General features: G+C 37.1%; 1 protein-coding gene across 1 annotated transcript; it reads right to left on the bottom strand.

Moving 5' to 3' along the window:
* Positions 1 to 24,650: 24,650 nt before the first annotated feature.
* LOC128652353 (bombinin-like peptides 3) lies at positions 24,651 to 25,988 on the bottom strand. Its single transcript, XM_053705294.1, has 2 exons — positions 25,900 to 25,988; positions 24,651 to 25,536 (listed from the first exon to the last, which is right to left on the bottom strand). Exons 1-2 carry the CDS (start codon positions 25,986 to 25,988, stop codon positions 25,005 to 25,007), a joined length of 621 nt encoding a protein of 206 aa, XP_053561269.1. The 3' UTR covers positions 24,651 to 25,004.
* Positions 25,989 to 26,038: the final 50 nt, after the last annotated feature.

The raw sequence follows: 26,038 nt of genomic DNA, 5'->3' as shown, positions 1-26,038 counted from the left end.
TACTATATTCTGGGAAAGGTCAGATAATAATGGCACTGCCACTGCTCTATAGCTCCTGCTTGCATGCACAGGGCAACCCCACCGTTAAATAATCATGTTTGGCACAAATAATTTGCGAAAAGCTTTAGGACTCAGTCCACTGGCGGCAGTAAGCAGCCATGTAGCTGTTACAATTCCATGATTACTATTATATGTAGTTAACCTGTGACATACACATTTTTATTTTTTAGCTACACTTTGATATTCAACATTTTTGTAGCTTTCTGACTAAATATACCAATTTTAGACAACAAAAGGGAATTCTCTGAAAAGAATAATAATAATAATATACAATAATAGATGAATTGCTAACCATTTACCATGTGTATATTACATATATAACCAGCCATGTCTAGGAAACTTGTCTTATTTACTATTAGATTTCTACTTATTTACTGTGTCAGAACCTGAATATATATAAATGAGAGTTCTCTCTTATATTAATTTCTAAAGTCACTTAGAGACTTACACTAATTCTTACACACAATTTAAAACAAACAACCAAACCATCAAAGCATGAATAATATTACACCGCAATATGTTACCTGTTTATAGCAGAATTAGAAAACAACTCATACTGAATTACTCTAGTATCTTGACTAAATTGCCCAGTATCTCGACTAAATCTGGAAAATCTATTGGGCTGTGACAGCTCAGAATAGTTCTGTCCCATGTTTTATTAACCCCTACCTCCAATGTTTTATTAACCCCTTAACAACCACAACTTATCCCATACATCACTGTTCGTAAATTGATTGCCTGGGTATAATAGTGCTGGTCTTATGACAAGCATCAAGACCTCACTACTTTTTTGTTATGGTTTTGCCAATTTTAACGTGCACAATACTATGAGATCAAATTAATAACACTATTAGGCACTCCATCCATCCTGCAGGTTTGCTAAAAAAAGCACAGTCTCACTGCTGGTGGCAAGACCAGACTATTGAAAATGTCACCCCCGTAGAAAGACCAGTGACGTACAGGGTACATCTCTATTTGTTAATGGGTTAATCATATTTTTAAATTTTAGTATTCTGTTTCTTCATTAGGAGTTGTAAACTGTTATGTTACACTAGGGAGGTGCAGATGATGAGTTTATGAAAACATGGAGGCACTGAGCATAAAATTTTTTGGAAACACTAGACTAGAGGGCTTAGGACATGAGCTATACACAGCCACCTGTTATCTGGTCTTTTTCCAGAAAGTTGTTTGTGTTCTATGATTCCTCTGGTACCTTTTTTTGTGAAGCAGGTGGCATAGGAATGGGGATGAGGAACAAGTCCGGATAAGAGGCCAGATATTATGGAGTTAATTATGGCACAGTCACTGCTGAGTGTCTTACAAGATTATTCCAGTTCTACCTATTAGGAATGCAATAAAGTGTTTACATCATCATTATTAAAGGGGCAGTATACACCAATTTTCATAAAACTGCATGTAATAGACATTACTATAAAGAAGGATATGCACATATGCTGTATCTAAAAATCTAGTATTAAACCTTTTAAAAATGTACTTAGAAGCTCCCAGTTTAGCAATGTTGATTAGATTTGGCTGGAACACCCAGAGAAAGGGTCTGGAAACACAAGAAGAGCAGATAGTCCCCCCTTCCCTAAACATAAACAGGAGCCAGCACAAGTCTGTAAGCACATGTATACATCTGACACTGTGGTGCTTGGTTAGGAGTCTTAAAATCAGCACAATGTTATTAAAAAATAAGCAAAACCTATACATTTTTACAAAAACACTACCAGATGGGCTATATAAATGAATCATCTACAAAACATTTATGCAAAGAAAAATCTATTGTACAATGTCCCTTTAAGTCACTGCCTGTTGTTGTTTATTCCTAAATCTAAGAACAAGTTGGGCAAAAGGTATGTGCATAACATTTCTAGCACAGGTAGATGGATTCTATGTTAGGCTGGTTAACCCTTTTCTCATATTTGAATACCTGGTCCTAGCCAGCTTTTAGTATATAAGGATGGGTTCTTCTTGTCAACGTTTCAGTTTAGGCAATTGTAGCAGAGAATAGACTGGCCTCGATCTTTGAAGGATTGCTTCACATTCTTTTTATTTAAGGGCTAAGACCAAGACACTATTAAAGGGTATGACATCATTATATATTTGTCAATTCTTGTATTCTGGGAAGACCAAAGTCTTAATAAGTAAGTATTAGCACTTAAAGGGATACTAAAGACACATTTCTTTCTTTACTGATTCAGATAGAGCATGCAATTTTAAGCAACTTTCTAATTTACTCCTATTATCAATTTTTCTTCGTTCTCTTGCTATCTTTATTTTAAAAGCAGGAATGTAAAAGCTTAGGAGCCGGCCCATTTTAGGTTCAGCACCCTGGATAGCGCTTGCTTATTGGTGGCTTCATTTAGCCACCAATAAGCAAGTGTAACCGAGGTTCTGAACAAAAAAAGACCGGCTCCTAAGCTTTACATTCTTGCTTTTAAATAAAGATATCAAGAGAACAAAGACAAATTGATAATAGGAGTAAATTAGAAAGTTGCTTAAAATTTCATGTTCTATCTGAATCATGAAAGAAAAAATGTGGGTTTAGTATCCCTTTAACACAGCATAAAGCTTCCATCCTCTTCTATCCACTCTTCTCATTCTAGCTTCAATTTGATTTGTGCATTTGACTTTAATTAGATACTTGCATATGCACTTGTTGCCCTAAGGGTTACTTTACCAGCCAAATTACCAACACTTAGGTTTCTCTCTATCTCTGGCTATAAAATATAGTGCTAAAATATACCTATATAAAATGTTTTAAAGAAATTGCTGAGAAATTCAGAATATCCAGGAAACATTGCATAAAATATAATTGCAGTTACTTATAGGAAAAAGTTCAATATTTTATACAGAAAATCCGAATGAGTCTAAATTTAATTTGGGATTAAAGGCAGCGGAGGACTCTTTCTATTTATTGAACGCTTTAAAAATATTGGAAAGTGAAACGTCCAACTTTTGAATAATTATGCAACACTTGCTGATGTGTTTATTTGTGTGTGTGTATATTTGTGTATTTATGTGTTTGTATGCATGGGTATGTATGTATGTGTATGTATGTGTATGTGTGTATTTTTGTGTATATATGTATGTGTGTGTATTTATGTGTGTGTATGCATGTGTATGTATGTATGTATGTGTGTATTTTTGTGTATATATGTTTGTGTGTGTATTTATGTGTATATATGTATGTGTGTGTATTTATGTGTGTGTATCAATGTGTATGTATGTATGTATGTATGCGTGTGTATGCATGTGTATGTATATATATGTATGTATGTGTAAGTATGTATGTGTGTGAATTTAACTAATTGTTCCATTATCTGTATGAAACAGTTGGTTAAACATAAAAAGAATGAGAGACACACTATATTGCTTGAGATAGATAGATTGTTTGGCTTACTTAAGCCTTTTGAAAAAAACAAACAATACAGTGACTATCAGCTACAACTAGATGTAACCATTAACAAACTTGAGTCTGAGCTATCTGAAAGAAAAGTAAAAAAATATCAAAGGGATGTTAAAGATTATGAGTTAGATATTGTTTACTCATGGCAAAAAAACATCAGGAAACATTATCAAACTACTAAAGATAATACTATTTCAGACATCAAGACAGATAAGACACAAAAAATATAAGCAAAAATAAAAATAAGAAACATAAAAGACATTAAAGACACCAACCTAAGAAAGTTACATTCTCTAGTATAGATACTGATCACCAGGACATTGATCCCACTACATCAGTAGAGAGTGATCAGACTGAAGAGGCACCTGGACCTAGTAGTTGTAATTTACCCATAAGGCAAGATCTTAAAACACTAGTGCAATTACCCTAACAGACTAGCACGCCAAAAAAGGGAGAGGACAACGTCAGGTACCCCAGCAGAGTACAGAAAAACAACAAATAATAGGGGCTGTTGTTAACCTCTCAAAATATGAATTAAGTTATGCTCAGTTAACACTATGGAATAAAGGATTAAGTTTTTCACCTTTCACTAATTTTGATTTATTTCACACAATTTTAGATGTGAACAATTTCATACGTAAAATAGTATTAAAGAAACATTTTTCTAATGTAGATTCAGATATCACTGCACTTCCATCTACATCTACTACACTTTTTCCATTGGTTGGTTTACAATACACAGAATTAAAAGATCTTACGCACCTTATCACATTATAAGCACAAGCTACTTCACATAAAGAAATCACTCTTGATAACAAATTTAATTATAAAGATAAATCGTATTTTTACCCCTTACATAGTCGTGACAATCACATAGATTTGTATCAAAGGGCTATTGAGAAAGATCTAATGTCCCTTAATAAAAAAATACAGACTGAGACATACAAATTAAGAGATAATCTCTCTAGAGCTGAGAGAAATGCACTAATTTCCCTTAAAAGTAACAAAGACATCGCTATCACTCAGGCGGACAAGGGAGGAGCTGTTGTAATAATGGATTATGAACAATGTCATAATGAAGTCATGTTACAACTTAATAATGATGAATTATATACCAAATTAACCTATAATCCTACCTTGTCCTACAGACGGATCATGATGTCTTTCTTAGATACTGCAATAGAAAATAACTTTATGGATAAAGACCTGGTTGACTATTTACTAGCTGAAGATCCTAGAATACCATATTTTAGGATCACTCCTAAAATCCATAAAACTACAACACCCCCCCCCCCCCCCGGGAAGCCCCATAGTGGCCAGTAACGGGTCATTATGTGAGAGACTAGGAGAATGGCTTGACCATTTATTACAACCTGTTGTTCTTGCTCTCCCAGGTTATATTAGAGATAGTTCCCATCTAATACAGCAGCTTACAGAGATAACATGGAAAGAACAATATCTTTGGCTAACGATAGATGTAGCAGCTCTGTACTCTAATATACCTCACAACTTAGGCATTGAATCACTATCCAATATGCTATACAGACATAGTGATTATGACATTAACTTCATTACATTCATTACAACTATCACAGAATTTCTGTTATCTCATAATTATTTTGTCTACCGAGGAGAATATTACTTACAAAAGAGTGGCACGGCCATGGGGGCTAAATTTGCCCCTGCCTTCGCCAATATCTATATGGGCTGGCTTGAATATTGTCTAATCTTTTCTGAACATTGTCCCTTTGCAGACAATCTAATTATATATGGGAGATTCATCGATGATTTGATAATAATTTGGAATAATGAAGGTACCCATACTATAGACAATTTCCTTGAATACGTGAATGCCAATAAGTTTAATCTCAAATTTACTAGCCTTAGCAATAAGACTCAAATAGATTATTTAGATATTCATCTAAGCATTGATACTAATAATCAAATATTGACCTCAATATATAGGAAACCCTTAGCTAAAAATAGGGTCAATATTTAAGGATACGTAGAAATTGCTCTAATATGGCTATGTATCTTAAACAGGCAGAAGAACTGACTGAAAGATTAACATTGAGAGGTTACAATAAAAATAGTCTTTACAAATACAACAACAGGTATCTAAAATTGATAGGACTACACTCTTTCGCAACATCAAGATCCCAAAAAATAAAATACAGGAGGTTAATGTATTATTTATCACCAAATATAGTTTACAATACAATCAAATATGTGACATCATTACCAGAAATTTACCCATATTACATCTACATGACAATCTCAAATCCATTACTAACCGTAAGAAAATAAAATTCATAGCGAGAAGGGCCCAAACTTTGGGAGATATTACAAAAAGGGATATGTCAGATAAAGAAAAAACTAAACCAATATCTAAGTGGCTAAATCCTACTAACGGCTTCTATAAATATGGACATATACCTTGTAAAAGTTGTGCTTTCACTCAAAAAGATAATACTTTTAGGTCCACTAACACAGGAAAAAGATATGATATCAGAAGTAGGATAGACTGTACTTCTCAATATGTTATATATTTGATTACATGCCAATGTTGTTTTTTACAATATGTAGGGATCACCACTAGAACTTTGAAAGAGAGGATTAGACAACATCTCCTATCTTTAGAAGAAAAAGAACCTAAGACTCCTATAGCCAACACTTTAGGCTTCATGGTAAAGGAACCAAACATTTCTCATTTATTGGTATAGATAGTATACAAAAAACTGCTAGAGGAGGGAATAGAACTGATCTCCTATTAAAAAGAGAAGTCTTTTGGATAATAGAATTGAATACTAGAGTTCCTTATGGGATAAATAGAAGGTTAGATGTGGATGGCTTCATTCATTAAATAATAAAATTAGCCTTAATTAATATGGATTGGTATTTACAGTATGTTGATACATATTTGTATATATCCTATGATATAGGTATTTCATTCTTAGAAACAGGAGTTCAGTCCTCAATGTATACATATTTATTATAATGGATTGGTATTTACTATATATATGGTGTCTGATTATAATCAAATCTAAATCTTTTACCTGAGTTATGCCAAGTTAATGGCTTTACTTTCACCCCCTTGCTCATCAAATTCTAGATATATAAATACAAATATAACTGCATACAGTATTGTAGTATGAGAGAGATACTATTTATATAGTATTAGGGATTTTCACAATTGTAAGAGGTACAAAAGCTCAATATCCCATAACATCCCATAATTTTTAATTGTTTCAGAATATAATTATTAGTCTCAAAACAAATTAACCAATCTGTATTATTTTTAAATAATGAATTTAAAACATATGGATTGATCTTCCTTCCCTATTAATTCAACTTAGTTCAAACTATGAGTCTAAGTTGAATTTAGTTATAGGTATGGTATTTATTAGAATTATAATATATTTCTACATATACATTAATGCAGTTCCTATATACCAATAAACTTTTCATAATATTCATATATGATTATCACAATGTTGTGTTTTAGTTTAATAATAACATACATAACAGTTGATACTTATTATTTGCAAATTTTATTTTTTCTTATTCTTTTTTATTAGTTACATATCATTAATCCGTGTTGTTTTGGAATGTAAATTATTGTTTTTATTGCTTAATGATTATTATTATTTTTTATTTCTTATTTATATTATTACATTGTTCCTTAACTAATGTTCATTGAGCAAGTATATCATTGTAACATGTTATTCACATATATGAATATATAGCTGTATATTTTCTGATGGGGTGATATGTATATATACTTTTAGCCATTCCCTAATTGCTGGGTGTGTGTTAGGTTTTTCCTTACCCCATTGGTACAGCTTAGCTTAAATAGGGACTCACCTGTGGTGGTGAATCACCTCTGATGAAGCGCAGGTACGCCTGCGCGAAACATGTCAGGTGTTTCTTTTGTCTGACTGTGTCCCTTAACCTGGATGAATAAACATTATTGACTTCACCAGCACTTTGATCGTCTGAGCAGTGTTTCATTTGTTGACTCTCTCTCTCTCTCTCTCTCTCTCTCTCTCTCTCTCTCTCTATATATATATATATATATATATATATATATATATATATATATATATATATATATATATATATAAAAACACACAGGTGTCCGGACAGATATTCTCAAAACAGGTTCCTTTATTGAAGAAAATAACATTTAAAAGCTTGCACACAGCGGCTCTGCAGGTAACTATGAAGGATTAGCTTGTAAAATAGTAACTTGCAGGCATAGGAGGTAACATGGCCAGATGGATGAGCGCTGTTAGGTGCACAGATAGTGGGCTGTGTCTATATATATATATATGTGAATGTGTGTATATGTGTATGGATATGTGTGTGTGTATATATATATATATATGTGTGTGTGTGTATGGATGTATGGATGTGTGTGTATGTATTTGTGGGCGTGTATATATATATATATATATATATGTGTATGGATGTATATATATATATATATATATATATGTATATGTGTATGTATGGTGTGTGTGAATGGATGTGTGTATGTATGTATATATGTAAGTGTGTATATATATATATATATATATATATATATATATAAATAATATATATATATACATACACACACAAATTATAAATATATATACATTTATACACACACAACCCTGATTAAACACTGGCCCCACCTTGGCCCCCCCCAGTAAAATTTGTCTAGAACCTCCACTGACTGGGCTACATTCTCTGAAATTGTCTGTGAGAATTATTTAGACATATTATCTGATACCTGGATATGCTTCTCAAATTAGATAGGATGTCTACCCCTATCTTAGTTTGGAGGATGTCTAACATACAGTTATATCAGTATATTTCAGTGATTTATTTTTAAATAACATGTTAAAACTGTAGCTCAGCCTTGAGTCAAAGGCTACATAAACATGTATCATTTAAATTTCAGCATACGGGTAGAGCTATATGACTTTTCTGGGTGTGCAAACAGCCAATTATTTTGTTCAATTTTATTATCAAATAATACATAAATATGGTACACTTTTTGTATTATGAACTTCAATAATTATTACTCATTGCTGGTATTTAAATACAAGTATAGGAAACAAATTAATATAAAAATCTGAATAACAGCTTTATCTATCATTATCTCCAGTAACTCTAAATAGGAGCAGACCATTCTACCAGTAGGTTTATAAACAGATATTTTGCAAAATAAGTGCAAAAATAGGTTATTTGTTTAGTGAAATGGTAATGTGCTCAATCACAGTCCCAGGGACTTGTTTCTAGTTAAACAAGCATGGCTATCAGCGAGTGTAAATGTCTAACAGTTGAGGGGAATGGCTGGCTAGCAGTAAATGGAAGCAAATAGGAATGCTCTATTATAGAAAATCTTTCCTACCAAGTTTACAGTTATTTTGACGATCCTCTAACATGGTTCTTGGGGATACCTGTGTTATACTGCTTTAAACAGTGCTGCCAAATAAGTAGAACAACGTGGAAGAGACTTATCATACACTTTGCAATATAATCCAATACTATGATCCGCTCAAATAATGAGCCAGCGTTTTTGTTCCTGTGTTAAAGAGTTCCCCAACAGTACAATAGGCGCATTGCGCATGCACTAAAGCCGGTTATGAGTAAGTTAGGAAAATTACAGGGATCACAAGAAGATCATGATGTCACGGATGACAAAAAAGGGGCAGAGCCAGAGAGACATTTTCAAACAGCAGCGGTGGCAAAAGTAAGTGATTTTACCTGCAAACAGAATATATGTAAAAAATGGGCTATATTTGTATAAAACAATCCATGGAAACTTTATAGATATAAGTTAAAACTATTTTTAGGTTGACTGTCCCTTTAACTCATTATTATTATTATTATTAAATTAGAGACTGGCTTTATACTATAATATCCGGTGTACAGGTGGGTAGGTCTGGTATGATGGCCTTGTTAAAAAAATATATATTTCTGGGGAGAGAGTCATTGTTGAAAGAAGTTTCATAATTATACATGAAAAAAATGTTTTTTTAGAAGAAAGTATCCTTATCTTAAGAATCTAATCCACTAATTGTATGTAGGCCGGAGCTGTTTCTGTGTAACTGAAGCTCATGCAATATGATATTTTTTCTAAGGATAGTGTAAAGAGTTCCCCGTTATGTCAATCAAGATTGTAAAATAAGATATGCATAAAAGAATAAACATAAGTCTTGCTTTTTTGTTTTTTTATTATTTTTGCTTAACCAATAATAAAATCAAATAACAATTATATTTAATTTTAATATAATTTTGTTCGAGATTTTTAATAGTTTTTTAATCCAAACACTTCATTAAAATTCATAAATGTAATTTTCAAATTCTGATATTTAATTTGTGCAAAAGCTTAAATGACCAGTAAACACAGTCGCCTAGATTTTTGAGTCTTGCATTAGCCTTAAAAAGCAGCGTTGAGAGGTCCCAACGCTGCTTTTTAACGCCCGCTGGAATTATGAGTCTGGCAAGTACAGGTGTACCGCTCACTTTTTTTCCGCGACTCGAGCATACCGCAAATCCACTTACGCAAATTGCGTATCCTATCTTTTTAATGGGATTTGCCTAATGCCGGTATTACGAGTCTTGGAAAAAGTGGGCGGTACAGCCTCTCCTGTCAAGACTGATACCCCATTTAAAAGTCAGTAATTAAGAGTTTTATGGGCTAACGCCGTAACATAAAACTCTTAACTAAAGTGATAAAAGTACACTAACACCCATACACTACCTATTAACCCCTAAACCGAGCCCCCCCCACATCACAAACACTTAAATACATTTTTTAACCCCTAATCTTCCGACCGGACATTGCTGCCACTTTAATAAATATATTAACCCCTAAACCGCCGCACTCCCACCTCGCAAACACTAGTTAAATTATATTAACCCCTAATCTGCCGTCCCTAACATCGCCAACACCTACCTACAATCATTAACCCCTAATCTGCCGCCCCCAACGTCGCTGTAACTATATTAAATTTATTAACCCCAAAATCTAAGTCTAACCCTAACACCCCCCTAACTTAAATATAATTTAAATAAATCGAAATAAAATTACTACAATTAAATAAATTATTCCTATTGAAAACTAAATTCTTACCTATAAAATAAACCCTAAAATAGCTACAAAATAACTAATAGTTACATTGTAGCCATCTTAGGATTTATTTTTATTTTACAGGCAAATTTGTATTTATTTTAACTAGGTACAATAGTTATTAAATAGTTATTAATAACTTCCTAGTTAAAATAATTACAAATTTGCGGGGCAGAGCCTAGCCACGCAGGGTGATGGCTGTGCATTAGGAGAGCTCTTAAATCCTCAGCCATTATAACGTATTATAAAGGCATAATTTACCCCTAAAATTACCTTTCTTAGGAGGATATATTTCACGTATTGGCCCTTCATCTAAATTGCTCTGTCCGATTCACAGGAAAGAGAAGTTGCAGGAGACAAGGGGAAAAGTTATCTGTGCTTCACATCGGAGCAGCGTGGAAGCGCCCTGCAGAGCCTTGTCTTAGGCTAAAGCTGATACATCGCAATACCGAAGGGATTTTATTTATGGCAGATTGGCATTTTTTCTTTGTGCTGCTTGGAGGGTATAGAGCCAGACTATACTAGCCATATAACGTAACTAGGCTGGGAGCGATGCAGCAAAGGTGTTCCGGGTAAGGAGACTTGCTTTCATTTTAATCATTCTCCCGCTCCGGCTGTAGTGACAGGGCCTATCTGCGCCACATATCTCTCAGGGCTTTGGGTATGTGTCTGGCAACTGTGAAGAGGACCAAGGTTACAGCACAGGAACGGTCTTCTTAAAATAATTAGGGACGCATCACTAACCTGTTAGACCCACGCAGCTGGATTTGAATTGTGACTTTGGGGAAATAGGAAGATCCTGACCCGCATAGAATCCCTGCATAAATACATAAAGGAATCTGGTGTCACATAGAAGTCTAAATCCTGGATCTGGCTTATTATATTGCGCATATTGTATAAACTAGAAGAGCAATACCGAGTCATAGGTATATGATCAGCAGAGACTCTGTACTCCATTTTACCACAGTACTGGTACGTTGCACAGAGGTAACATCATAACAAGGCCTACTGACTCCCCTAAGGTTGATAACTTGACCAAGACCTCCAAAGGGGGTTTAGCCCCTACTGCATATATTAATAAAGTGAAAATCACAACTAAGCCACTTAGACACTTTGTTTCTCACACTGTCTCTGGTCACAATTTCACCTTTCTATTTTATTAACCTTCAAATTAGGGAGCTATTTGTGCAAACAACCATCCTAGACTTCCACCCACCTTTTGCAGGGGCACCTGGGGAATGCCTGGTATTAAGCAGAACAAGGTTGAAAAACACACACCAGTGCGCACTCTAAATAAGTACTTGAAACAGGTGGAGCAGCCCAATGTCACCACACCTGCCACAATGGAGGCTGGACAGCATGAATGTAGTAATCAGCCTCAGAGTGCTGAAGCACAGGCAAAGCACCTCATCACAAAGGAGGACCTGTGTCACCTCTCATCAAAAGAGGATATCAAAAATGCGGTACAAGAGATGCGCTCCCTCTTTAACTACCTCAGAAAGGACATTACAGTGCTAGACACCAGGGTCACACAGGTGGAATCAGCACAAGCAGCTGATTTGGCCTCTAGTCAGCTCATGAATACAGAGATCCAAGGCCATGCAGAAGTTATACAGCAATTGTCCGATAAGCTGGATGACCTCGACAATAGAGGCCGTAGGAACAATTTACGCATCAGAGGGGTCTCTGAGACCATCCACCCTCCTGCCATAGATGGATACCTGCAGAGCCTATTCCGCACTCTGAAAGATACCCCTTCCTCTCCAGAAACAACATTGGAGCATGCTCATAGGGCTCTCAGAGCAAAACCACCTCCCAAGGCACCCCCTAGAGACATTAATGTCCGCTTTCTGAATTACAGAGATAAGGAGGAGAACCTTAGACATGCACGCAACAAACACCCGGTGCAACATGCGGGTGAGGAGCTACAAATCTTCTCAGATATATCCCCAACCACCTTGCAGAAGAGGAGGGACATGGGTGACATCACAGCTAATTTGAGAGTGCATAAAATCCCTTACTGCTGGGGGTTTCCAGTGTCATTAGTGGCTACTCATAATAACAAAACTGCAACATATAAAGCAGGTGCGGATCTTCAAGTTTTTTATGATAGTCTCTCTATCGGAGAGGTTCATCAGCAACAAGACAGTCCTCCTGAGTCCTCCACTTCGTCCTCCTAGCATGGTTTGTACTGGTGCTGCAGGCACTGAAAAGAGGATCACGTGGACTGTTCCTTAGTCTCACTGCTATAGTATCCTTCTTTCGTTTCTTGGAGTAGTGCATTGCTTGGTTAATGCGCTGCTAAACGATCACTGCATTGGCCAATTTTTATTGCAGGTTCAGGAAGAGGAGAACTTTGTGTACATGATATAGAGGGATGGGTGGTGGGGGGGGTTGACGTGAGCCTGTAAGATTTATGTGTATAAAAGAGAGCGGAGGGGTGGGAGACGGGGACACTTGGAGAGTTAAATAAGTGGGCCATGCCTTGGTATGCCTACTGGTTATGTTTTAGATTTTCTAGAAGTTAAATAGCCTGTAGCACATATGGTATGTAGACATGTTCCCTACCAAGTCCCAGTTAACAACCTATTGCTCTAGAACTTGAAGAATGGCTTTGCATTAAGCTTGGGTTGTCAGGGAAATTTAAATGTTTATTCGTCAATAATAACATGTTAATGTTAGTGATGTCTTTTACATGTTTCTTGATTTCAGGGGCCTTGTGTTCTCCCCCCCATATTGCTGATGCTCCTGCCTCCACCCTTCCCCATCCTCCCTTCAGTAGGTTGCCTCTTCTTGGCCTTTCCCCCTTTGTACCCTTCCTTACCCTTCCCTTTATGCCTTATCTTTATCTCCTCTTTATTAAGTGGCCTTTTAGTCACCAAGAGTATTTTGCATAACGTAATCGTTGTTATTGCCTGGGGGTTACTACCCCGATTGATTTTGTTTGTTGTCTGTTTTGAGTAGGTTTGTGACTAAACACAGATACTAATTAACCTATTATCAGTGTACTGATTGCTTATTCTAGTGCACCGGTTTCTTTTTATTCTCTTCTACACTCTTTTTCCCCATCTTACTATCCTTCTGTAGTTTCTAACCCCTTTTCCCTCGCTTTCCTACTCCTTCCTTTTTTTTTTTTTCTCTCCCCTACAGTATGAATCATCAACATAGTAAATTTGGCTCCCATGGCCTTACTTTAACGACAATCAACGCCAAAGGATTGAATAATCCAGGCAAGCGGTCAATAGCCTTTAATGCCCTCAAAAATCTGCACAGTCATGTCCTCTTTTTTCAGGAGACACACTTTCGTAGGGGCAGGGAACCTAAATGGTTCAATACACAATATCCTACAGTTTTTTTGCATCTGGCCCCTCAAAAAAGGGGGGTGTAGGCATATTGATACACCACTCAGTCCCTCTCAAGATTTTGCATGTAGAAAAAGACCCAGATGGCAGATATTTGTTACTAACAGGGCTATTATATGAGCACCCAATTACTTTGGCTACCCTATATAGTCCAAATACTGACCAACACTTGTTTATAACTAAAATCTCAAAGCTCCTTTTGGACTTTGCAAATGGCCCAGTGTTCCTTTCGGGAGACTTGAATATAACTATGGACGCATCGGTTGATACGTCCAATGGCTCGGCTAGAACCCCCACTAAAATAATTAAATCCGTTAAGACGACGATCTCAAACCTTTTACTACACGACATTTGGAGATCGCTCCACCCAACGAATAAAGATTACACATACTATTCTCCTCCTCATAACAAATATTCCAGAATAGATTATTTTCTCACTGACACGAATGGGCTTGACATGGTCACATCTTGATCCATTGGTCCAATAACTTGGTCGGATCACGCACCGGTCACCTGTATAATTCAATGGCCTGACCTCCCCCCCCACGACTTATGTCTGGAGACTTGACGACACCTTACTGGATAATCCTATAATAAGTTCAGAGATCCAAAAATCCCTGACTGACTATCTACAGCACAATGATCCTTCTCAAACGTCAATAATAAACTTCTGGGAGGCACACAAATGTGTCATACGGGGAGAATTCCTCAAACACAAAGCGCGTCTCAAGAAAAAGCACAGATTAAAACACACTCACCTACTAAACACAGTAACCCACTTAGAAACAACACATAAAGGAAACCCGCTTGATGTGGAAACCAAGAATAAATTGGAGAAAGCTAGGAAAGATCTTAATGCTCATCTGCTGGAGTCCTATCAACGTAGGGTTCTGACGGTGAAGCAACGATACCATGAGGGTGGTAAAAAACCGGGGAAACTGTTAGCTAGGGCGGTTCGTAGAAAGCAGCTTAAAGCACATGTACATTATATACAAAACCCAGATGGCTCTATATTGAAGGGCAGCAAACAAATTGTGAATTCCTTTCATGCATACTATAAAGCGCTATACAATTTAACACACTCGACAGGACCAGGGGACCGTACTGATAACACAGAGACCAAGAGTTTGCTAATTGACAAATATCTGTCTGCACTAAAACTGCCACAATTAGACTCGGACCAAAAGAGCAGTCTTGATGCTCCTATTTCCGCTGAGGAGCTTTCTCAAGCTCTCAAGGACTTCCCTAGTGGTAAGTGTCCAGGCCCAGATGGGTACTCATTCAAATATTACAAATTATTTAGAAAAACCTTAGGCCCTATGATGCTTCATCTGTTTAACAATTTGATAGAAAATCCCATCATTACCAGCACCATGCTTGAAGCGCATATCACTATCATTCCCAAACCGGGTAAATCCCCCACCTCCCCTGCGAATTTTAGGCCCATTTCATTATTAAACACGGACATCAAAATCCTAGCCAAAATATTAGCAAACCGACTTAATAAGTATCTCCCAAATCTCATCTCGACGGATCAGGTGGGCTTCGTGCCCGGTAGAGAAGTAAATTATGCCCAAACCGAAGGAGTACCTGTGGCCCTCTTCTCGACGGACACGGAGAAGGCCTTCGACCGTGTCGACTGGCTTTTTCTGCGTCAGGTTTTGAAAGTGATGAATTTTGGGCAAGCCTTTATTAATATGACTTTTGCATTATATTCAGCTCCCAATGCATGTGTTAGATTGAATGGTATTTTATCAGACAAATTTACTATCTCAAATGGTACTCGCCAAGGTTGCCCCCTGTCCCCTCTGCTCTTTGCCCTTTCAATCGAGGCGCTAGCTCAGAAGGTTAGAAACAATCCAAACATAAAGGGGATACAAATTGGAAACAAGGAACACAAACAGGCTTTATACGCTGATGATGTTCTCTACACCCTTATGAGTATTGACACCTCAATCCCCGAGCTCTTGAAGGAAATAGAAGAGTATGGCGCGTTGTCTAACTTTCATTTAAATTTATCAAATTCAGAACTCCTAAATATCACTGCCCCTGTCGAACATACTCAGTTCTTAGCAACGAAGTATAAAGTGCCCATAGCTGTTTCCAAACTGAAATATTTAGGTATATTTCTATCTGCAGACCCTTCAGATATTTTTAGAAATAACTACTTAACCCTGCGGAAGGAGATCATTAATGATTTGTCCTCATGGAAAAATAAATCTTTGTCTTGGTTGGGGAAGATAGGCCTAATCAAGATGAATATTTTGCCACGTATATTATATGTAATGCAGACAGTTCCAATTCATTTACTGACAGTCTTTTTGCCCCAGTTACAGAGAACCATAGAGCAATTTATATGGACAGGCACTAGACCCAGAATACCTAGAAGGACATTGTACCTTCCTTGCGATAGGGGAAGCTTAGGCTTTCCGGACTTAGCTTTGTACAGAAGGGCCATCCTTTTACAGAGACTGGTTGAATGGTCTCATAACACCACACAAAAGCAATGGGTTAGAATAGATGGACAGATTCTTCAGCTAAATAACGTTGGTATCCTGGCGTGGATCCCTGCATCAAAACATCCCAAACTAATCCAAAAATATCACTTAACATGTGAGACCCTACTTGCATGGGACAGACTAATAGCCACAAGCACACATATTTCATCCACTTTTTCACCAATGCTCCCAATCATAGAAAACCCTGAAACACCATACTATGAACTTAGCAAACGCATGTGCTCACCTTATAGCTTAAGAGCAGGAATTTTACACTTTGTAAACAAAGAAGGTAAGCTTAGGTCTCAACAAAAATTACAGGAGCAATTTGGGCTAATTTTTTCCTCATGGTTAAGATACCACCAGCTCTCACAATTCCTGACGTCCCATAAACAAAAGAACAAATTCCTTAGAGACTTAACATTATTTGAATCCTTGTGCACTGGACTCACCCCACCTAAGAAACTGATTTCAAAAGTATATAAACACCTTCTCATTCCACAAGACATACAGTTACCTTCATATACTGGGGCATGGAATAGGGATCTTAATAATACAATAGATGAAGATGAATGGCTCAAATCTTTTGAGCTGATTAAGCGTTCTTCGGTTTCAGCCAGGGTGCAGGAAATACAGCTCAAGCTAGTGACCAGGTGGTATTATACACCTGCCAGACTCCACCAGCTATTTCCAGCTGCCAATGCGGCTTGCTGGAGGGGGTGTGGAGAGCTAGGTATACTCACACATATATGGTGGACTTGCCCCAAATTTACCAATTTTTGGGTGACAGTTATAGGGGAAATGTCAGCTAAACTGAACATAAGCATACCAAATACGCCTGAAACCCTGTTGTTCCTACATATTCCCAACATTAAAACTAACCATGGTCGGGCCCTTCTTTTGTTAATGCTTACTGGAGCTAAGAAACTCATTCCAAAGCTGTGGAAATCTAAGGAAGTTCCCACGCTTGTGGATTGGCGCTCCTCTGTAGAGGAGCTATTAATTATGGAAAAATAGCATTACTTCAAGTGCAATCAATTGGCTAATTATGAATTGATGTTGGCAGTCTGGAACCCTGCCTCTGCGTGATGCCTGTAAATGACAATTTTATTTTACGAAAATACCCCCTGAGGCCTATGGCCTTTCCAACCCCCCCTTTTTTTCCCCTCCTTCTCCCCTCTCCTCCAACCTTCCCTCTTCTCTTAACTAAGCTGTAACCTTTCTTTTACCACTCCCGGTGTACTGGAAAATGACATGTTTGTAATATTTACCTACATAGGTTTGTATAATTTTTGTTGAAATAATGTTAAAAAACCAAGCTTTCTGTCACATAATTTCGGATTTGAAATATGGGAATGCGCTGAGCGCACCCATAAAATCAAACTTTGTATAATTTTGAATATTCAGTGACTCTGTATTCTTGATTGATCTGTTTAATAAAGCTTGTTTAAACACAAAAAAATAAAATAAAATAATTACAAATTTACCTGTAAAATAAACCCTAACCTAAGTTAAAATTACACCTAACACTACACTATAATGAAATTAATTACCTAAACTAACTACAATTAATTACAATTAAAGTAAATAAACTAAAGTATGGAAAAAAACAAAGACTAAATTACAGAAAATAATAAAATAATTACAATTTTTTAAAACTAATTACACCTAATCAAATCCCCCTAATAAAATAAAAAAGCCCCCCAAAATAATAAAAATCCCTACCCTATACTAAATTACAAATAGCCCTTAAAAGGGCCTTTTGCGGGGCATTGCCCCAAAGTAATCAGCTCTATTACCTGTAAAAAAAAAAAGACAATACCCCCCCAACATTACAACCCACCATCCACACACCCAACCCTACTCTAAAACCCACCCAATTCCCCCTTAATAAAACCTAACACTACCCCCTTGAAGATCACCCTACCTTGAGATGTCTTCACCCAACTGGGCAGAAGTGGTCCTCCAGACGGGCAGAAGTCTTCACCCGATCCGGGCAGAAGAGGACCTCCAGACAGGCAGAAGTCTTCATCCAGGGGGCATCTTCTATCTTCATCCATCCGGAGTGGAGCGGGTCCATCTTCAAGACATCCGACGTGGAGCATCCTCTTCTTCCGTCGATTAACACTAAATGACGGTATCTTTAAGTGATGTCATCCAAGATGGCGTCCCTTGAATTCTGATTGGCTGATAGAATTCTATCAGCCAATCGGAATTGAAGGGACGCCATCTTGGATGACGTCAATTAAAGGTACCGTCATTTAGTGTTAGTCGTCGGAAGAAGAGGATGCTCCGCGTCGGATTTCTTGAAGATGGACCCGCTCCGCTCCGGATGGATGAAGATAGAAGATGCCGCCTGGATGAAGACTTCTGCCCGTCTGGAGGTCCTCTTCTGCCCGGATCAGATGAAGACTTCTGCCCGTCTGGGTGAAAACATCTCAAGGTAGGGTGATCTTCAAGGGGGTAGTGTTAGGTTTTATTAAGGGGGGATTGGGTGGGTTTTAGAATAGGTTTGGGTGGTGGGTTGTAATGTTGGGGGGATATTGTTATTTTTTTTTTTACTGGTAATAGAGCCACTTTGAGGCAATGCCCCGCAAAAGGCCCTTTTAAGGGCTATTTGTAATTTAGTATAGGGTAGGGATTTTTATTATTTTGTTTTTGTTTTTTTATTTTATTAGGGGGATTAGATTAGGTGTAATTAGTTTAAAATGTTTTTAATTATTTTATTATTTTCTGTAATTTAGTGGGGTTTTTTTTTGTATTTTAGTTTATTTAATTTAATTGTAATTAATTGTAGTTAGTTTAGCTAATTAATTTAATTATAGTGTAGTGTTAGGTGTAATTGTAACTTAGGTTAGGGTTTATTTTACAGGTAAATTTGTAATTATTTTAACTAGGAAGTTAACTATAACTATTTAATAACTATTCTATCAAGTTAAAATAAATACAAACTTGCCTGTGAAATAAAAATAAATCCTAAGATGGCAAAAATGTAACTATTAGTTATATTGTAGATAGCTTAGGGTTTATTTTACAGGTAAGTATTTAGTTTTAAATAGGAATAATTTAGTTAATAATAGTAATTTTATTTAGATGTATTTAAATTATATTTAAGTTAGGGGGTGTTAGTGTTAGACTTAGGTTTAGGGGTTAATAACTTTATTATAGTGGCAGCGACGTTGGTGGCAGCAGATTAGGGGTTAATAATTATAGGTAGGTTGCAACGACATTGGGGGCGGCAGAATAGGTGGTAATAACTATAATGTAGGTGTCGGCGATGTTGGGGGCAGCAGATTAGGGGTTCATAGGGATAATGTAGGTTGCAGTGGTGTCCGGAGCGGCAGATTAGGGGTTAATAATAAAATGCAGGTGTCGGCGAAGTTGGGGGCAGCAGATTAGGGGTTAATATGTGTAAGATTAGGGGTGTTTAGACTCAGGGTTCGTGTTAGGTGTAGACATAAATGTGTTTCCCCATAGGAATCAATGGGGCTGCGTTAGGAGCTGAACGCTGCTTTTTTGCAGGTGTTAGGTTTTTTTGCATCCTGCTCTGCCCCATTGATTCCTATGGGGAAATCGTGCACGAACACGTTTAGCCAGCTTACCGCTACCGTAAGCAGCGCTGGTATTGAGGTGAGATGTGGAGCTAAATTCTGCTCTACGCTCACCTTTTTGCAGCTAATGCCGGGTTTAAAAAACCCGTAATACCAGCGTTACTAGGTGAGCGGTGAGGGAAAACTGTGCGTTAGTCACCCACACCATTACCAACAAAAACTCGTGATCTAGCCAAGTATATTTGAGTTATGTCTAACTCAAATACCAGCGTAATACCAGCGTTACTAGGTGAGCGGTGAGGGAAAACTGTGCGTTAGTCACCCACACCATTACCGACAAAAACTCGTAATCTAGCCGAGTATATTTGAGTTATGTCTATTTCCACTCCCACTGTATCATGTGACAGCCATCAGCCAATCACAAATACATATATACATATACGTACCAGCCAATCAGCCAATCACAAATGCATATTCGTTTATTCTGTGAAATCTTGCACATGCTCAGTAGGAGCTGGTGACTCAAAAAGTTTAAAAATAAAAAGATTGTGCACATTTTGTTAATGGAAGTAAATTGGAAAGTTGTTGAAAATTTCATGCTCTATCTGAATAATGAAAGATTAATTTTGATTTGAGTGTTCCTTTAACTGTGTTTTTGAGCTATATTTCAAATGTAAGTAAACTTAAATAACCATTTCAGTTATTTATCATTAAAATGAACACGCTCAAGAGATTTTAAATTTAACAAAAGCTGTGCAAATTGCCCAAAAAAAGCCACTCATTTTCTGTATAATTATGTGCTCAAGAGGTTAAATAAATTAAAATATTAATATATTTTTCCTGTGCTACATTTTTTCTGTTTTTTAGTATAGCTGCTTAAAGGGACAGTCTACACTTAAATTATTATTGATTAAAAAAGATAGATAATGCCTTTACTTTCTATTCCAAAGTTTTGCACAGCCAGCATTGTTATATTAATATACTTTATAAAATGTAAAACCTCTAAATTTCTGCCTATTTCTAAACCACTAAAGTCAGCCTCTTATCACATGCTTTCATATTTGCATTTCACAACAGGAGACTGCTAGTTCATGTGGGCCATATAGATAACATTGTTTCCACGCCCGGGGAGTTATTTACGATTATATACTGTCCTTTTAATTATCTACATTTTACTCCAATTTTATCCTGTTGCACTAATGGTAGTTCCGCCCCTGATCCATATCCAAAATCCTTAAATGTAGTTTTCAAATATTGATACTTAAGTTGTGTAAAAGTTTAAGTAACTATTTCAATAATTCATAAATAAAATGAGCGTGCTCAAGAGATTATTATTATTATTATCAACAGGTATTTGTAGAGCGCTAACAGGTTCCGCAGCGCTATGAACATAGGTGGTATATAAAAAACAATTACAGGGATCAAATGGGTAGAGGGTCCTGCCGAGAGTTGCACTGTTGTAGTCGGCTCTTATGAAGGTGGACTACAAACAGCTGGGCTCATAGGCTTACATGCTATGGGGTTTAAGGGGATAGCAGTGGAGATAGGAAGGTTAGTGTAGGTTGTATGCGTCCCTGAATAGTAGAGTCTTCAGGGAGCACTTGAAGCTTTTAAAACTAGGGGAGAGTCTTGTGGAGCGAGGCAGAGAGTTCCATAAGATGGGAGCCAGTCTGGAGAAATCTTGTAAACGGGAATGTGAGGAGGTAACAAGAGAGGAGGAGAGTAGCAGATCATGAGCGGAGCGAAGGGGTCAGGAGGGAAAGTATCTGGAGACAAGGTCTGAGATGTAAGGGAGAGCAATGCATTTGAGGGCTTTGTGTGTGAGAGTGAGAATTTTGTGTTTAATCCTGGAGGCAAGAGGAAGCCAGTGAAGGGATTGGCAGAGAGGCGCGGCAGATGAAGAGTGACATGTAAGGAGGATGAGAATGGAAGAGGCATTCATTATGGATTGTAAAGGAGCTAGGCGGCAGCTAGGGAGACCAGAGAGGATGGAGTTGCAGTAGTCGAGGCAGGAAAGGATGAGACAGTGGATTAAAATCTTAGTTGTGTCTTGTGTAAGGAAATGTCTGATTTTAGCAATGTTTGTAAGGTGGAAGCATCAGGCTTTAGCCAATTAATGAATGTGAGGAGTGAAAGAAAGATATGAGTCAAGTGTGACCCCAAGACATCGGGCATGTGAGGTTGGGGTAATGATGGAGTTATCAACATGGGGGTGGAGATTTTGGAAGAAGGGGGGGAAATAAGGAGCTCAGTTTTGGAGAGATTTAGCTTGAGGTAGTGAGAGGAAATAAAAGATAAGATATGAGAGAGACAGTTAGTAACATGGGTTAGCAAAGAAGGAGATAGTTCTGGTGCAGAGGGGTAGATTTGTGTATCATTGGCATACAAATGATAGTGAAACCCGTGGGGTTTTATTAAGGAACCTAATGAGGAGGTGTAGATTGAGAAGAGAAGGTGACCGAGGACAGAACCTTTCTGTACCCCAAAAGAAAGAGGTAACGGGGCAGAGGATGCCCCAGAGAAGGTTACACCAAAGGTACAGTTAGACAGATAGGAAGAGAACCAAGAGAGAGCTGTGTCGCAGATAACGAAGGATTGGAGGGCATGGAGCAAAAGAGGGTGGTCAACAGTATCCAAGGCTGCTAACAGATAAAGGAGGATAAGTAGAGAGAAGTGGCCTTTGGATTTTGTGGTAAGTAGGTCATTGGTAACCTTAACAATTGCTGTCTCTGTTAAGTGAAGGGGGTGAAATCCAGATTGCAGTGAATCATGGAGGGAGTTTAATGTAAGGAAATGGGATAGATGTGCATATACTAGCTTTTCAAGAAGTTTTGAGGCAAGAGGTGTAGGGAAATAGGGCGGAAGTTGGATGGGGATATTGGATCAAGAGAAGGTTTTTTGAGGATAAGTGGGACTAATGCATGTTTAAGAGATGTGGGAACTATACCAGTGCTGAGGGAGAGGTTGAAGATGTGTGTGAGTATAGGGGTAAGGGTAGAAGAGAGGGAGGGGAGTAATTGTGAGGGGATTGGGTTGAGGAGACAGGTAGTGAGGTGAGAGGATAGTATAAGGGCAGAAACTTCTTCCTCTTTAACAGGAGCAAAAGAGCTAAATTTATGGCTTTGTGGGTTTTGGATGATTGTGAGCTTTTGAGGGGGTGGGAGACCGGTATTATGTTGAGAGCTGATTTTATTTCTGATGGAGTTTGTTGTTAAAGTAGCTGGCAAAATCTTGAGCTGAGAGAAAAGTTGTGGTGGGAGGTGGGGGTGGGCGGAGAAGAGTATTGAAAGTGGAAAACAGATGTTTTGGGTTTGAAGAAAGAGTAGAGATAAGAGTAGAGAAGTAATGTTGCTTATATAGATTAAAGGGACACTGAACCCAATTTTTTCTTTTGTGATTCAGATAGAGCATGCAATTGTAAGCAACTTTTTAATTTTCTCCTATTATCAATTTTTCTTAGTTCTCTTGCTATTTTTATTTGAAAAAGAAGGCATCTAAGATTTTTTTTTTGTTAAGGACTCTGGACAGCACTTTTTTATTGGTGGATGAATTTATCAACCAATAAGCAAGGATAACCCAGGTTGTTCACCAAAAATGGACAGGCATCTAAACTTACATTCTTGCATTTCAAATAAAGATACCAAGAGAATAAAGACAATTTGTATAATAGGAGTAAATTAGAAAGTTGCTTAAAATGTTATGCTCTATCTGAATCATGAAAGAAAACATTTGGGTTCAGTGTCCCTTTAAAGGGACATAATACTCATATGCTAAATCACTTGAAACTGATGCAGTATAACTGTAAAAAGCTGACAGGAAAATATCACCTGAGCATCTCTATGTAAAAATGGAAGATATTTTACCTCACAATCTCCTCAGATCAGCAGAGTGAGTTCTGTGTAAAAAGTTATACTCAGCTACTCCCAGCTGCAGGTAAAAATAAAATAAAAAAACATGAAGAAATGAACAGCAGTCAATCAGCATCAGCAGTGCTGAGGTCATAAACTCTTTTACTGTGATCTCATGAGATTTCACTTAACTCTCATGAGATTTCATAGTAAGCTGAATAGGGAAATAATATGAGTGCACGAGGCTCATCCCCTAAGCTGTCCCAGGACAGACATACTAAAATGCTGCTTAGAAATCCTTTACAATGGGATTTGGCTACTGAGAAACTTTTGAGGTAAAATATCTTTCTTTTTTACATAGAGATGTTCAGGTGATATTTTCTAGTCAGCTTTTTACAGCTATACTGCATCACTTTCAAGTGTTTAAACATTTGGGTATTATGGCCCTTTAAGGGCAGAATATTAAGAGTTCAAGATGAACTTATAGTGAAGAAAGTCAGCAGAGATTTCCTCCAGAGATTTAAAATTGAACAAAAGCTGTGCAAACCGACAAAAAATGCAACTCAGTATAAGAATAAATGGGCTTTAAAGAGAAAAGTACTAATTAAACAATGTTTAAAATCATTGAAAATGTTAATATATTTTCCTGTCCTACATTTTTTGCTGTTTTTTAGTGTAGCTGCTTAATTATCAACATTTTGGTCATGTTTGTTACATTGTTTTTATATTAAGATTAGAGGAACAAGTGTGCATAAGAAAATAGGGTGCATGAAAATCATGTAAATAAATATCATATGCTTCTTATTGTTTTATTAACTAGTTTTCCAGGTATTGACATGTTGGGGTGAAACACAATCCTGTAGAGAATATTATATAATTATTATCTACAAATATTTCCATAGATTTTATGTTGGCTTTTGTAGAAAAATCATTAGATAAACTTTACTACATAAATATTAAGCCGAAATGCTAATGATAATTTCAAATGATAAACAGGTTTTGCTCGTATGATTTTTATTTAATAGCAGAGTAGAGAACATGCAGTTTGTTTAAATAGTTTTTTGTGCTTTATTTATGTTTTATTATATGTTATCTGATTAGCATCATTTTACAAATATTCATGAAAGCAAAGTTTTACTGGCTTTAATTATCCAATCTTTTTAAGTAAACCTCCAAGTGCACTACCAACCAAACCTAATACTGGCCCTATAATGCGTTTCTCTTTTTCCTCTTGATTGAGACCTCTGGTTTCCTTTTCAGAAGCTTCCTCTGGATGATCCAAGGAATCTAGATCACGCATTACGGCTTCCAGTCTTTTCATCACTTCATGTTCTTCAGCTGTTCTCTTCCCAAAATGCTCAGCCAATCCTTTAGCCAAGCCTTTTAAAGCTGATTTACCAGCACTTAGGATGGATGCTCCTATACCTCTGATTTCCCTCAGTGATTCATCTTCTAAAACATCCCTCTGACTCAGAGATTGTATTGCGGCTTCCAGTCTTTTCATCACTTCATGATCTTCAGCTGTTCTCTTCCCAAAATGCTCAGCCAATCCTTTAGCCAAGCCTTTTAAAGCTGATTTACCAGCACTTAGGAGGGCTCCTCCTATACCTCTGATTTCCCTCAGTGATTCTTCTTCTAAAACATCCCTCTGACTCAGAGACTGTATGTCGTTCTCTTCACTAAAAATAAATAAATAAATCAGATTGGTAAACAAATTTTATGACTTTAACATTTTAAGATTAAACTATTTATTGGTTTTTAAAATATATTTTATTTTGTGAAAGCACAGTTCTACCTAATTAGGACAGATGGACACACCTGGTGCTCTGATGGCTTTTGCTTAGTCTATAGTACCACTGAGCAAATAACAGATGTCAGTAATTGCTTATAAAAAAGCAGTTACATTTTTTAACCCCTTAACAACCAGCGCCGTACCCTCTACTTCGCTGCAGTCCTGGGCTTCTCTTTGCCGCAATGTCACTAAAAATAGCGAGATCAGATGGGGTGTTTTGGGCACTGCTGAAATTAAGTTGCAGAGTTACCAATGAGGAGAGGGCCACTCTGTGGCCCTCTCTGTATTGGACAGCGGTGGTGCAGATTGTTTCAGGAAGTAGGTGGGTGGGCGGTCCATTGCTGGAAGGGGCAGGAGGAGGGCAAGAGCGGGTGCGACCGCTACGCCAC

The sequence above is a fragment of the Bombina bombina genome, chromosome 3, assembly GCF_027579735.1.
Source record: "Bombina bombina isolate aBomBom1 chromosome 3, aBomBom1.pri, whole genome shotgun sequence".
NCBI lineage: Eukaryota > Metazoa > Chordata > Amphibia > Anura > Bombinatoridae > Bombina > Bombina bombina.
The sequence above is the reverse complement of the archived record's forward strand: the minus strand, read 5'-3'. Positions and strand labels throughout refer to the sequence as shown.

What these genes read in the sequence shown, in the direction of transcription:
- LOC128652353 (XM_053705294.1), bottom strand. Translation starts at nt 25,988, where the DNA reads ATGGACCGCCCACCCACCTACTTCCTGAAACAATCTGCACCACCGCTG. An exon ending in GAGTGGCCCTCTCCTCATTG is followed by an intron (nt 25,537 to 25,899) that starts GTAACTCTGCAA and finishes ATTTATTTTTAG; the next exon opens with TGAAGAGAACGACATACAGT.